General features: G+C 48.0%; 1 protein-coding gene across 2 annotated transcripts in view; it reads right to left on the bottom strand.

Annotated features, from left to right (window-relative positions):
• The window catches only part of Fbxl2 (F-box and leucine rich repeat protein 2), a 53387-nt gene extending 38750 nt beyond the window's left edge, over positions 1 to 14637 (bottom strand). For both annotated transcript variants that reach the window (XM_041676781.1, XM_041676782.1), the window contains exons 1-2: positions 14571 to 14637; positions 4904 to 4965 (exon numbers count right to left, since the gene is read on the bottom strand). In XM_041676781.1, coding sequence (XP_041532715.1) covers positions 4904 to 4965; positions 14571 to 14573 — 65 coding nt within the window. In that variant the 5' untranslated portion in view covers positions 14574 to 14637. The remainder of the gene's footprint in view (positions 1 to 4903; positions 4966 to 14570) is intronic.
• Positions 14638 to 15541: the final 904 nt, after the last annotated feature.

Below are 15541 nucleotides of genomic sequence, written 5' to 3'. Positions count from 1 at the left end.
GAAGCCATGCTTAATTCTGTTCTTTTGTGTCTAAAATTACTTTTTAAGCTTTTAGGTTTTATGTTGATGTAGCTAGTACATGTTGGAGCACCAATTTGTTGTAGAAGCGGGCTTGTTTGTCCCCAGCTGCCCAGACTTGAAATAACCACTCAGAAACTGTATTAATTACAACACTGCTTGGCCTATTAGCTTATGCATATTTCTAGCTCACTCTTATCTCTTAAATTAACCCATTTCTATTATTTTATATTTTACCAAGAGGCTCATGGCCTACCAGCAAGGCAAGGTTCTAGCTGGCGGCTTGCATCATTCTCCTCTGGTGGGTCCATGGCATCTCCTCATTCTGCTTTCTTTCTCCCAGCATTCAGTTTAGTTTTCCCTGCCTAGCTCTATGCTGCCCTATCACAGGCCCAACACAGCTTCTTTATTAACCAATGATATTCACAATATACAGAAAGGAATCCCACATCAGAAAGAAAAGAAAAAGTCAAGTTGCATAAACTTAATAACAAAATACACAGAAGAAATATGTGAAATAATAATAAGTATTCTGAAAATTATCAATAAAAATCACTAGATGAGGGGAAAACACTGTTTTTTTTCTAGTGGATCCTGGTTTTCAGGATGCAGAGGCAGGAAGATTGTAAGTTCAAGACTAGGCTGACTACAAAGTGAGCCCCCCCCCACATGCACATCTGTGCACACAGCATCTCCAAACAAGAACCAAGAAGTGGAATTAAGAGACAAAAAGATGATGATGGCTTAGTGGTTAGTCAGGGTGCCTGTCTGGCATGTGTGAGATCCTACCATGACTAGGAACCCAACAAGATTAGTACAGCTGCTTTCACCACCATAGGACGATCTAACACAAAGTCAAAGGAGCAAACCTAGAAAGTCATCTCTGAACTGAGACAAAAATAAGGGCCCAGGAGACTGGGACTTTGTGGCACTCTCCTAAGGAGCCGGGTGCAGAAGAGTTCTGCTGAGAAAGGAGAGCTGAGAGCAAAGCCACTCGCCAAGAAGGCAAAGTCTGCTGCAGAAATAGCTTAACACTCGGCAAACCTGTATAACTCTCTGGTTGTCTAGAGGTAGTTTTGACCCGTAAGACTTCTTACAGCAGTATTTAAAAACTTCAATCGCTGCCAGGTGGTGGTGGCGCACACCTTTAATCCAGCACTTGGGAGGCAGAGGCAGGCAGATCTCTGCGTTCTGGGAAGCCTGGTCTACAGAGTGAGTTCTAGGACAGTCAAAGCTACACAGAGAAGCCCTGTCTCAAAATAAATAAATACATTTAAATATTTTTTTTTCGAGACAGGGTTTCTCCGTAGTTTTTGGTTTCTGTCCTGGAACTCGCTCTTGTAGACCAGGCTGGCCTCAAACTCATGGAGATCCGCCTACCTCTGCCTCCCGAGTGCTGGGATTAAAGGCGTGCGCCACCACCGCCCGGCATAAAAATTTTTTAAAATAAAATTTCAATTGTTCTGACTAGTTCCAAAATAAGAACAGGAGTGTGGAGACCTGAACGCTCAAGAAAATGTGATGGACATTTGCTTTCAAGCGGCAATTCATTTTAAAATATGATTGACAGCCGGGCGGTGGTGGCGTACGCCTTTAATCCCAGCACTCGGGAGGCAGAGGCAGGCGGATCTCTGTGAGTTCGAGACCAGCCTGGTCTACAAGAGCTAGTTCCAGGACAGGCTCCAAAACCACAGAGAAACCCTGTCTCGAAAAACCAAAAAAAAAAAAAAATGATTGACAGATGAGCCTTGTGCACCATTCGAAAGCTATACCTAATGACCACAACCTCCATGTCCACAACAACTGATACACTGTGGATTGCTATCCTCTGTGTGCATGCTGTGCGCACCTGTGTATGCATGTGTGCATGCACACTCATGTGGGCACATGAGGTCAGAGGTTGACACTGGGGGGCTTTCCTTAGTCTCCTCTTGATCTTCTTCTTTTTTTTTTTTTTTTTGAGACAGGGTCTCTCACTGAACTTAAGGCTCACCATATCAGCAAGGCTGGCCAGCCAGTGAAGCCCCAGGATCCTCCTGTCATAGCTCCTCAGCATTGGGGTACAGGTGTATGCCACATGTCCAGATGTTTGTCCAAGCTCAGGTCTCCATGCTTGCACAGCAAGCCCTTTACCCCTGAGCCCCTGTCACAGCAGCAGTCCCACTTTGGGGTCATTAAACAGGGTTTCTCTGTGAATCAGTCTTGGCTGTTGTGGAACTCACTTTCCCAACCAGGCTGGCCTTGAACTCACAGAGACCTGCGTGGCTCGGCCTCCCAGGTGCTGGGATTAAAGGTGTGCGCCACCACTCTGGCTTCATCGTGTAGCCCTAGCTGACTTAGTACTCACAGAGATCCATCTGCTTCTTCCTCCCAAGTGCTGGGATCAAAAGGGTGTACCACCAGGCCTGGCCTAATTTATTTATTGGCAGAGACAAGCTAGCACTAAGTAGATGTTGCCAAAAATGAGGGGCACAGAGGAAGTTGGGTTTATCAGCAGAGTTGAGAGTACCAAATGTTTGCTTAAGAAATGTTCAGAACCCACTTTATCATATTTTTCCAGAGCTCAATTCTTCCTGGGTTACTCTTCATTCAAAGATTCAGGGGATGGGGTAGTGGGTTGGACTGGAGAGCTGGCTCAGTGAGCAGAGGACCCGAGCTCAGGTCTCGGCATCCCACACCACAACTCCATGGATCCAGTGTGCCCTCTTCTGGACACCACAGGCATTGCACTCACATACATACACCCACATAGGCACAAACACATATGATTAAAAAAAACAACAAAATCTTTAAAAACAAAACAAAAGACCATGGAGATCAAAAGGAGAGGAATCCTGTGTCCTTATGGTCTTCTCCCGGCTGGGCCTGGGCCTGGCACCTGGCTCAGGCTCCCTACTCCCCACTGTCTTCCACATGCTCATTCTTCTAGATTTTCTCATCTCTCAACCAAGACTGTCATTGCAATGACCAAACAATTCCAGAATGTCTGTGACACTCGGCCCATAGTTGGCTCAGCGGTGGGTGCCACAGGCTGGCAGTTCCACAGAAAGACAACCAAAAGAACTAATTCTAAGCCGGGTTCAGAAACCGCATGACCACAGAGTGGCAGAATCCCCTGTTTTGACTTTCATTCCCTTGTATCAGCAAATAGAAACCACTTCGTGGCTGAGCATAAAAGCTAACCCTAGCACACAGGAAAAGGAAGCCAGTGGCCCTGAGTCACAAACACCAGCAGCACTTGTGAGGGTGGAGTTTAATCACAGCCCAGGGCTGAATGACTAATGTTGACTGTCTGAACTTGGCTGTGGCTCACACAGCGGCCTGAGGCCTGTGCTCCACGAGCCCTCGGGCTGAGGCTAGAGGTGCTGCCTCGACCACGGCCCCTGCAGTGCTTACTGACAACAGTCCGCCCTGTATCCAATGGCTCCTCCATTTTCTGAAGCCCTTCTCAGTTTGTGCTATCCAGTCCTTCTCTGTCACCAGTTTTGAGTTGAAAAAGGTCAAAATGCCAAAGATGATTCTCTTATCTTATTGGGATAAAGTACAAACAGTCCTTCCCGTACAGTTCTGCCTTGGTATTTTTTATCAACTAAGTGGTAAGCACTCATGATATAAATGTCAGACAACCCCCAGAGACAACACTCCGGGGCCAATAAAATGTGTTCACTACACAAGAAGCTAAGTTCTCACCCCGACTGACTCAAGAGAAAAAGTTTAACGTGGTCTGGCAGGAGAGATGAGGCCTAGCAGAATTTACTCCAGAAGAAAAGGTTGACATGATGGCTTGGTGAGTGATGGCGCCTGTGATAGGAGGAGATTCTGACCTCCACAGGCACACCAAATCGTACGCGTGCATGTGTCTATCCCAAACAAATAGACTTAACTTATAAAGAATTAGTCTCAAACTGGGCAGTGGTGGCGCACGCCTTTAATCCCAGCACTCGGGAGGCAGAGGCAGGTCTATCTCTGTGAGCTTGAGGCTCCAAAGCTACAGAGAAACCCTGTTTCAAAAAAAAAAAAACAAAAAAAAACAAAAAAACCCACCCCCCCTCCCCAAAAAAGTAGTATAGCCAGGGAGTAGGCTCGTGTGCCCCATCTCTCTCTAGACACAAGCATCTTCTACAGTGCCACAAACCTTCTGTCAATAGTGCCCCACGCCAGCTATAGTCATGCACACCAGCCTTCCAGACTCTAAGACAGCTGTACCAAAGAAACGGCCTCCTGAGATTAGCACCTGCTTCTTGTTTTGTGGGATATTGGCAACGCTTTGGAAATGCCACTCAAAGACTGTCACATGCACATAAGTCAACTGTTTGTAAAGAATTAAGACGTGACAGCCTCCACAACTAACATTCGATAACTGCAGAATAAAAAAAAAAAAATCACAGGGCCTAGTGGCCAACAGTGTCACCTGTAGACTCTAAAATGACCGTGGTACACAGATGTCCCTTTGCTCCTCAGTACCTGGGGAAACAGCACACTGGCTGCTTGGTAAGAACATCATAACCACACATCTCTTGTGACTGCTGAATGTTTCATCTCTTGGAAAATGCCAAAAAACACTACAACCCCAAGAGCCCACAGCTATAGCAATAACCTTTCCCCGAGTTGATTTAATTGATTTATAATTATCTATTCATATCCAACACGGGCACCTGCTGACGACTGCTACAGTATGGATCACATTATAAGACGATTTCATACTTAGTACATTCTGGAGTAGACCAAGGAAGCCTTAGGAACAAACTGAGCAGCATTCTATAAAACAACACCAGAACGTCAGCCAGGCTCTGACCCTCCTTGCTCAGGACGACACCAAGACAGAGGTGGTTTTGCGACCGGAGGCCTGAGCCAAACCTGAGCTCTTGAGCGCGCACGCACTTACCTTAAGAGCAGCTCCTTGGGTAACTTTTTGTTGATAAGGCCGTCATCATTGTTTGAGAAAACCTGCAAGAGAGAGAGAGACTGTACAACAGTTCTTCAGCTAATGCATGAAAAAAACTAAATCACGTTTTTATACTGGGTCACAGCAGCACTACTTACTGTCCTACAAAAAAACAAAAACTTCACGATTGGAGTTCCGTGCCCAGTACCACAGTACCCACGTCAGGGGGCTCACAACACCCCTGGCCTCCACAGCACCAGCACACGAGTACATCTACCGCCCCAACTCCAACAAACACACCCACATAATTAAAATGAATAAAATAAATCTTTTTTGTTTTTTTTTTTTTGTTGTTGTTGTTGTTTTTCAAGACAGGGTTTCTCTGTAGCTTTGGTGCCTGTCCTGGAACTAGCTCTTGTAGACCAGGCTGGCCTCGAACTCCCAGAGATCTGCCTGCCTCTGCCTCCCGAGTGCTGGGATTAAAGGCGTGTGCCACCACCGCCCGGCAAAATAAACCGTTTTAAGATGTCAACACAGCCATTCGTGCACTGCATTGTACTGGAGGCTCCGGTGAGAACACAGCAAGAGAAACAGAAGACATAAATGACATGGGGCTGTGCAGAGACAATTCCAGAAACCCACAAAGCATACTGTAACTCATCAAAGAGTTCATAAGACCACACATTTATAAAAACAGAAATGACACACTTTTAAAGAGTTATTTTTAGTTATGTGTGTGCACATCTGAGCGCAGCGCTCTACAAGGCCAGAAGAGGGCGTCGGATCTCCTGGAGCTGGAGTTACAGGCAGCTGTGAGCTGTCTGCCCAAAGTGGGCCCTGGGAACTGAACTCCAGTTCTCTGTAGGAGCAGCCGGGGCTCTCAACTGCTGAGCCATCTCTCCAGCTTCATGAAAATATATTTCTATACATCAGAAATGGACAACTTGGAAATGAATTTTAAAAGCAATCAAATTTATAATGGCATTAAAATGAATAAAGTACTCAAAAATGAATCTGACAAATTTTATATATATGTATGAGTTCCATTGCTGAAATTGCATTCTGGGTTTGGAGAGATGGCTCAATGGGTCAGATGGCTTGTTGTGCAAACAGAAGGCCAGAGTATGAATCCCAGAACCCACATGAAAAAGCCAGGCATGGTTGTGAGCGTCTATAATGCCAGCACTGGCTGACACTGGAGTCCAGCTCATTAGCCAGCCTAGCTGAACCAGTGAGCGTTAAGTTCAGTGAAAAACCCTGTCTCAAGGGAATACGGTGGATGTGATGAGGAGGCTACTGACATCTTCCACGGGCCTCTACTTGCGTGTGCACAGGCACACAGCATACACACCAACGTACACACACACATAATACACAGAGGCATACATCACACCCACACCCACAGAGGTATATATTGCAATGTCTGCTCATCCCTTTAAGAGTCAAGCCACTTGGGGCTGCCCGCCACACCCTGATGGAGGAAGGTCATTGGCTAATAAAGGAACTGCCTTGGCCCATTTTATTGGTTAGAAGATAGGTGGGAGGAGTAAACAGAACGCTGGGAGGAAGAGGAAGTGAGCTCAGACTCGACAGCTCTCCTCTTGGGAGCAGATGCCTCAGAGAGACGCCATGCCCCGCTCCCAGGCAGACACACGCCATGAAGCTCCGACCCAGGATGGACTAGGCTAGAATCTTCCCGGTAAGACCGGTTCTCACAGATTATTAGAGATGGGTTGATCGGGATGTGAGAATTAGCCTATAAGTGCTAGAGCTAAAGGGCCAAGCAGTGATTAAAAGAATACAGTGTCTGTGTAATTATTTCGGGGCATAAGCTAGCCGAGCAGGCAGCTGGGGTGCTGGGGACGCAGCCCCGCCACCCCTATTTACTACAACACCCACTCCAGGATCTGCAGCATTTTACTTTTACCATGGCATATATCTCACCCACACACCCGTGTGTATGTGTGCACACAACACAAAGGGAAAAAGAAAAGAAATTTTGCTTTACTGGTTGCTGGGAGTTGTGGTCAGGCCCGCAATCCAGCACTCTAGAGGCTGAGGCAGGAAGATTGGGACATAAAAGATATCAGCCTGGCCTACAGAGTGAGGCCCTACCCTAGAACATCCAAACAAGAAGAAGAAATGAGATGGGGGAGGGAAGGAAAAGAAAAGGAAATTCCTTCAGAACTGCTGAGAGAAACTGATTATACGAAATAAACTGACAGACTCCACACTCACAATAGTGACTGCAGGCCAGCAGCCCAAAACTGCTGCGCAGGCCTGCAGCTCCCACCATCCACTCTAGAGCTCAAGCTCGTGAAAATACAAGGGACCCAAAGTAGCTAACACAGGCCTGGAAAAGTCCAAGAGCTCAGTCCTCCTGATCTCAACGTTTGCTCTATGGCTAAGCACAGGAGCACACACATCTCAGCTACTTCAGGGCTTGATGTGGAGTGATTGCTTGAGCCCAGACACACACACATGCATGCATGCACATGTGCACACATGCACACACACACACGCAACTAAAATACTTTAATGTTGATTTTTAACTTTTTATTCAAACTTACATATCTGAGTGTGTGGTGATTTGGATGAAAATGGCCCCCACAGGATTACAGGGAATGGCACTATTTGGAGGTGTGGCTTGTTGAAGGAAACACGTCACTGAGGGTGGGCTTTGGAGCTTCAGAAGCCCAAGCCAGGTTACTATCTCTTCCTGCTGCTGCCAATCCAGATGTAGAACTCTGAGCTGCTTCTCCAGCACCATGTCTGGAATGCCTGCCACCATGCTTCCCACTATAATGACAATGGATTAAACTCCTAAACCATCAGCCCCAATTCAATGTTTTCCTTTTTAAGAGTTGTTGTGCCCATGGTGCCTCTTGACTGCGATGATATGCAACTGTGTGTGCAGGACCCACAGAGGCCAGAAGAGGGCATCAGACCACAGGAGTTGTGAGTGGGCATGGGTGCTGGGAACAAAACTCAGGTCCTCTAAAGGAGCAATCTTAACCTGCGAGTCATCTCTCCAGTCCTAAAAGTGTAAGTTTTTAACTAGAAAGCTATAGTAACTAAAATTCTGAAGTCTGGTGTGGGAAGTCCTTCTTTATGTGCTGCTTTTACTGGTTAATGAATAAAGAAGCTGCTTTGGGGCTGTGGCAGCACAGAACAGAGCAAGGCGGGAATTCCAAGTAGAGACAGAGGAGAAAAGAAGGTGGGGGTGAGACGCCATGTAGCTGCTGAAGGAGGGAGATGCCTGCCCCAGAACCTTATCGGTAAACCATGAGCCTTGTAGTAAAGTACAAAATAATAGGAATGGATTAATTTAAGATGTAAGAGTTAGTAAATAAGAAGCCTGAGCTAATAGACCAAGAAGGGCTTTAATTAATAAAGCTTTTGTGTGATTATTTGGATCTAGGCGGCTGGGAGGCATGATTAAGGACAAAGTGAATAGGACTGAAGGCCCAGAAACAAATTCTATTTTGGGATTTTTTTGGCTTTTGTTTTGTTTTGTTTTGGTTTTCTAGACAGAGTTCCCTTGTAGCTTTGGAGCCTGTCCCAGAACTAGCTTTCGTGGACCAGGCTGGCCTCAAACTCACAGAGATCCGCCTACCTCTGCCTCTTGAGTGTTGGGATTAAAGCTGTGCACCACCACGGCCCACCATACACCAACTCAGAGACAAACTCTTACAGTCAGGAGCCATTGATTTAAATGGGGAAAAGCCTTTTGAAGAAATGTGCAGGATGATGGGTCCTCATGAGAACCATGGGGCTGGACTTCACCTCCACTGCATGGAACTCACTCCAAGTGGGGGTGTGTGATGTAAACACAGGACCAACAACTGCAGCCCTTGTGCTGTGGGCTCTGTGATGGTTTTAAACTATGATACCCAAACCACAGACAACCCAAATAAACGTAGGTAAGGTGAACTTCATTAAGAGAATACCTCCTTGATACAAAGGGCACCATTCAGAAAAGAAAAAGGAGCTGTACATGGCGGAGCGCCCTCCTGTAGTGCCAGTGCTTCTGAGACAGAGGCAGGAGACTGCCACACATTTGAAGCCCCACACGCCTATCCTGGGAGTTCCAGGCCACATAGGGAGACCCAGTGGGAGCAAGGGTGGGGTGGGGGGACAGAGAGAGAGAGACAGAAACCAATGAACACTCATAACAATTCGCAAACACCATGAAGGGGATCCCAGGACACATCAGAAACCTCTCAACAACAAAAAGGCAAGTTAGGCTCAGTGGGTGCACCACTTGTGTAGGAAGCATGAGGACCTAGTTCAAATCCCTAGCACCCATGTAAGAAACCACGCATGGATGAGCATGCCAGTAACCCCAGCTTTGGGGAGGGTGGTGTTGGAGACAGGTAAACCCCAAGATCTCACTGTCCAGCTAGCCTGGCTGAATGGTGAGCTTTAGGTTCGGTGTGAGACCCTGTCTCAAGGCAATAAGGCAGAGAGTGGCAATCACTCAACCCCTGCTCTGGGCTCTACATGTACAAAAACATGCATGCGCACACTCGTGTGTACATACCTCATGATACACTCACACATAAAACAACAATCCAATGAAAGAACTGGCAAAGAAGCCGGGTGTGATGTTATATGCCTGTAGTCCCAGCTACTTGGGAGGGTGAGGCAGAAGGATTCACTTAAATCATGATTCTGAGACCAGCCTGTGCATCATAGTAAAACCCATCTCATAAACAAACAGGGGGTGCACCTCAGCTGACCGAGTGTTTGTCTGCGCCCTGGTTTTCACCAAAGCCCACTGTAAAATGGTCAGCCTCTTAACCCTGGCATTTGGGAGGTAAAGGTGTGGGCATCCGAACATTAAGGTTATTCTCAGTTACACAGCAAGCTCAAGGCCAGCCTGCAATACAGGAGACAGTGTCAAAACACGTAATGAAAACAGCCCAGTGATGGCACACGCCTTTAATCTCAGCACTTGGGAGGCAGAGGCTGTGAATTTGAGGTCAGCCTGGTCTACAGAGGACGATCCCCGTCCCAACAAACAAAACAAACCTTAAAACTTACAACTGCCTGTAAACTGCAGCTCCAGGGGACCCAGTGCCCTCTTCTGGCTTTCTAAGGCATCCAGGCTCACGTCCACATACCCACACAGAGATACACAGACACAAAAGTAAAACTAATTTCAAAACAACAAACAAAAACCAGCATGTGGCTGAGGCGACCACAGGTCTTAGTGGAGACCCACTACAATTGTTCTACGGGAGATGATGTGCCCACCAGACTCCCTTCCAAACATGCCTGTTTGTGCTGCAGATCAGCGCTGCTGCCGGCTTTGGAGACACATTCTTGCAGCGGGCGGCAATTACTGCATATTCAAACCTGGTCAGACTGCTGAGAAACACCAACTGCTGAAAGCCGAGCCCTAAAAAGGACACCCCTCCATGGTGGACGAAGGCAGTGGAATGAAGGGGGTCTGGGGGAGGGGAGGGTGCTGTCTTCTGAACAGGAGAAGGACGGCGCACTCTGGAGCCCTCAGCGGCTGTGACTGTCTAGACACATCCTGCGGAAGACAGGCCACCAACACGCCATCGTAGAGCCGGGAGCAAACCGAGTACACAAAGACGTGTAAACAAAACCAGAACTAATCCTGCAAGCTGTCATCAGACAATATTAATAGACAGTTTGTCAGAGAGAGGGAAGAGGGGGAGGTCAACCTTCCGCTGTTCAGATAAGACACTGAGATTCTTCTTTTTATCTTTAGACTTATTTTATCTGAGCACATTCCCTGCATGTATGTATGTGCACCACGCGCATGCCTGGTGCCTGCAGAGGTCAGAGGATGACTGTGGGTCACCATGTGGGTGCTGGGAAGCAAACTCGGGTCCTCTGCAAGGACAAGTGCTCCTAACAACTGAAATTCTTTAAGATTTATTTTATTTTGTGTGTATGTGTATACATTTGTATGATCGTATGGCACATGTGTACCTAGGAGGCCAGAAAGGACAACAGATTCTCTGGACCTGGAGTAACAGGCAGTTGTGAGCTGCCACGTAGGTCCTGGGAACCAAACCCAGGTCCTTTGCAATTCTTTTTCTTTTCCTTTTTTATTACGCATATGTGGGTGTTTTGCCAGCATGTATGTGTGTGTACCACTTGCATGCCTGGTGGCTGCAGAGACCGGAAGAGGGGTCAGACCCTCAAGGACCGGAGTGACAGACACCTGTGAGCAGTCACATGGGTGCTGGGAAAAGAACCTGGGTCCTCTGGAGGAGCCCCAAGCACGGAGGCATCTCTCCAGCTCCCTCGGAGATTCTTACTCTTAGTGCGGCACATACTACAGTTTGAAGGCCTTGGTGTGAAGGTTAAGGTCGTAGGCTTTGGAGAAAAACTGAGTGATGTTAAATCCTTACTTGGCCACTGACCAGCTACTATCTAGGCAAGGCACTTAATCTAGCTCTCTAAATATGTATAGTAAAGTCAATCTCATGGGGACGGTGGAGAAGTGTGGGAATTCAATGTGATTGGCCTAGAACTTGGCTCTATGGAAGAAAGGTGTGAGAGTTACTGAAATCATTCTCTACCTCGACATCAGGAGCAGGAATCCAGACAACCTACTTTTCATGGTCAGTGAGCACAGAGGCCTCATTGTGTAAGAGTTTCTGTCTCAATTTGTATCTCCCCTCGCAGTGGATTGTGGGTCTCAAGCTGCCCCTCCCCTTGCAGTGGGTTGTGGGTCTCAAACTGCCCCTCCCCTCGTGCTATGGGGACTGTGGGTCTTGTGCATGCCAGGCAAGTGCTCTACCCAATGAGCCTCTTTCATTTTCAGACAGACAAGATCTCTCTAAATTATCCAAGTTGGCCTTGAAGTTAAGATTTTTTTCTATCATAGGCTATGTTAGGAGCATGGGTGCCAGCAATCCCAGCACCCAGAAGGCTGAGGCAGGAGAATTACCACAAATTCAAAGTACGCCTAGCCTACATAGTAAATTCTAGAACAGCCAGGGCTATAAAAAAAAAAAATCTACCTTGTATGTGTATATATACACACACATATAAACACACACAATTGGTAAAGTGCTTGTCACATAGGAATGAGGACCTGGGTTTGATCCCAAGAACACACAATAAACCACCACCGACAAAAACCCTGGCTGTCCTGTGACATGTGCTTCAGTCCCATCAGGGGAAACAGGTGATCTCTGGGGCTTACTGGCCAGCCAGTCTAGACTAATAAAAAATAAAAAATAAAAAAAAAAACAAGGTAGCTGGCACCTGAGGAACAACACAACACTCAAGGTTGACCTCTGACCTCCACACACATACACCTGCATGAGCATACCCAGAAAAGGTAGAAAAGAAACTTTAAAGTGGAAAAACTTATTAAATATTTGAGTTTAAAGTTTCCCCAAATTCACGTTTCCTAAACCTCTAAAAGGCCTGCTCACAGACAAAAACAGAAAGTGGGGTGCAGAATACGAGGAAACAGTCAGCAGAATGAATTAAAATGGAAAAACATGATGATGTGACATACAATTCAAAACAGAAATGTATTTTATAAGCTGAATTAAACAACAACAAAACGGGCACCAAGAGAAGACACTCCAACATCCAGTGTGTTCCAGACCAGCTAACGTTAAAACCACCACCGGAAGTCTTACATAGCAGCCACAGAAGAAAAATAGGGAGAACAGGAAAAGGAGGTGAGAAGGAAGGAGCCCAAAGGGGGGGGGGGGGGGGAGACGGTGAAGAATGGCGAGCAAAGAGAAGAAACCAACTTTTATAAAACACTGCTGCTTCTCCCTGGGCCGTAAAAGGCGTCGTGTAAATCATCCGGTCTGTGAGCCACAGTGAGCAGACGCCAAGTCCTGAACACAAACTGAGGTGATGGGACAGACTCTCAGAGATGTCCAAGGCAGAAGTGTGGACACGACCACGCGCCCGCGCCCGCGCCCGCTAATCCCTTTTCTTTCAGCTTTGCCACGGGGAAGAATGCAGAGCCCAGAGTGTGAGGCCTGCCCACTGTTCTTCAGCACCTACCCCAAGGCTGGAACAAGATGCCAATCACTCCAGACAGCTCAGAACCAAAGCATCCAAACAAGAAAAGCCCGTCACTTCCTACTCCACAGCACCTCAGAGGGACAGACGATGTTCTGCAGTACCACCCGCTTGTCTATGGTGTCTGTCACCTCAGCTACTGGGAGCCCATGGGTAGGAGAGAAAAGATCCCCAGAGCTCCAGGTCAGTGAGACCCTGTCAAAAGTAAAGTGGAGGGGGCTGGAGAGATGGCTCAGTGGTTAAGAGCATTGCCTGCTCTTCCAAAGGTCCTGAGTTCAATTCCCAGCAACCACATGGTGGCTCACAACCATCTGGAATGAGGTCTGGTGCCCTCTTCTGGCCTACAGACATACACACAGACAGAATATTGTATACATAATAAATAAATAAATAAATAAATAAATATTTAAAAAAAAAACAAAACAAAAGTAAAGTGGACAGGGATGGAGGAAGACATTCAATCACCGACCTCTGGACTTCACATCGGCACCTACACACATGCATTTGGGTGTGCATACACACATACACACGCCAAATATCCATCTATTTATTTATGGCAAACGTGATTTTTTTTTTTACATTTTATTACTTATGTGGAGGGCATGCCCTGTATAGAGGTCAGAGGAAAACTTATAGGACTCTCTGTTCCCACCACGTGGGTCAGGAGTACGGAACGCGGGTTGTCAGGATTGGCAACAAGTGCCTTTACCCACTGAGCCATCTCACCGGCCCCCTAGAGATCTATTTATTAAAATTAGGCACGTCCCCTATTAGCTAACCCTCAAACAGTAGTCTATTCCCAGGGTGCGTCACGAACTCAGGGAGTCCACTTCTTTTATATCTTTGGAGGCCTCTCAAGAAACCACACCTGAACCTTGACCATTCGAACCAGCACACAGGCCAAGTCAATTAAGGCTTTAAACAAGCTAATGGAGGCCAGGTGACATGCCCACGGCCTTCCAAGTTTATCGAGCAAAACTAACGGCTTACGGTGTTTACAACGCACTAATGACAGATTCATTCAATCCCTCACGGAAGGTGCAGCACTCATAAGGGGGGAAAAAGTCCAGTTCAATGTCCTCCAGTTTTACAAAAGAGGGTAAGAGGGTCTCTTCCAAAGCCACCCATTAAATCATCCAACCCCTCCTGCTAGGAGCCCCGACAGGACGCTGAACTTGAAACAAATGTGTGGTACGGTATTGACATTGCATAAAAGCAGCCTCAAGTACGCAGACTGAAGAGTGTGGTTGTGGGCATCTATGCAACCACACCCTCTGGTGGCTTCCCGGGCACGCTCGGGCCGAGCGGCGTCACGGCGTCGGGGTGGCCAACCGAGTAGAGGTCCCGGGTGTGTGACTCAGACAAGGAGCATCAGAGAGCACGGCGTCCCGGTGCCTCAGGCATTCAGGAATCCAGGACCGGGGGACCTGGGCTTTCCACCTTCAGGACCAGTCCGAAGAGCCTTGCCCTGCCCTGCCCTGCCCTGCCCTGCCCGGCCCGGCCTCACCTGGCCCGGCCCAATCGTGCCCTGCCCGGCCCTGCCCCGCCCAGCAGGCCGTGGCTCTTCTCCGCACCCTCCCCTAGGCGCCCAGCATCTCCACCGCCCCGCAGGCGCGGGCCCCAGACTCACCATGGCCGCGAGCGCGCCCACAACCCGGAGTCACACAGCGCCGGCGACGCCCGTTGTCCTGGTGACGCCAGCCCGGCGCCCCGCCCCGGCCTCAAGGTGGGCTCGGAGACGGCCATTGGCCCGCATCCGCCACGTGGTCTGTAGGCGCGCCCTTCGGCCCGCCCACTTCTTCTGGCCCCTCGCAGCTTTGAGGCGGGGCCTGGGTGTCTTGGGGCTCCACACCTGCTCGGTCCCATCATGGCAGCATCACCTTGACGCCCTCCCAACCGACAGGTGACCCAGCCATGCACTGTCCAGAGCAAGATACCTTTGTGGATTCTCTTTACTGAAAAAAAAAAAAAAAAAAAAAAAAAAAACGAACTACAACAAAAAACCCAAACTATTGGAGCTAGGGATGCGACTTAGTTGGTAGACTGCTTGCCATGAGTGCATGAAGCCCTGGCTTCCTCCCACAGCGCCACATAAACCCAGCCTGGGGGTGTACTCCTGTTCTCCCAGCACCGGGGAGGTGGGGGCTGGAGGACCAGAAATCCAAGGTCATCCTCAGCAACTGAGAGTTCGAGCTCAGCCTGAGGTACAAGAGACTTTGTCTTGGAAAAACAAACTCCAATCACCCAAGAGGCCATGGCGCACGCCTTTAATCCTAGCACTCGGGAGGCAGAGACAGGCGGATCTCTGTGAGTTCGAGGCCAGCTTGGTCTACAGAGTTAGTGCCAGGACAAGTTCCAAAGCTACACAGAGGAACCCCCCCAAACAAACAAAAGAACAACAACAAAAGACCAGTGACTAAGACCACAGCAATCCCAATACCTGAAAATGTCATGACTGGTGTTGGGTCCATGAGGGTTGGGCAAAGATGGAAGACAAACCACTAAAGCAAACTTTATTCCAGGAAAAAAATAAAAATTAAAAAAAATAAATCTCGGGCTGGAGAGATGGCTCAGCGGTTAAGAGCACTGACTGCTCTTCCA

Source organism: Microtus oregoni, unplaced genomic scaffold, assembly GCF_018167655.1.
Source record: "Microtus oregoni isolate MIOR12 unplaced genomic scaffold, Mior012 000028F_ref0000031, whole genome shotgun sequence".
Taxonomy (NCBI): domain Eukaryota; kingdom Metazoa; phylum Chordata; class Mammalia; order Rodentia; family Cricetidae; genus Microtus; species Microtus oregoni.
The sequence above is the reverse complement of the archived record's forward strand: the minus strand, read 5'-3'. Positions and strand labels throughout refer to the sequence as shown.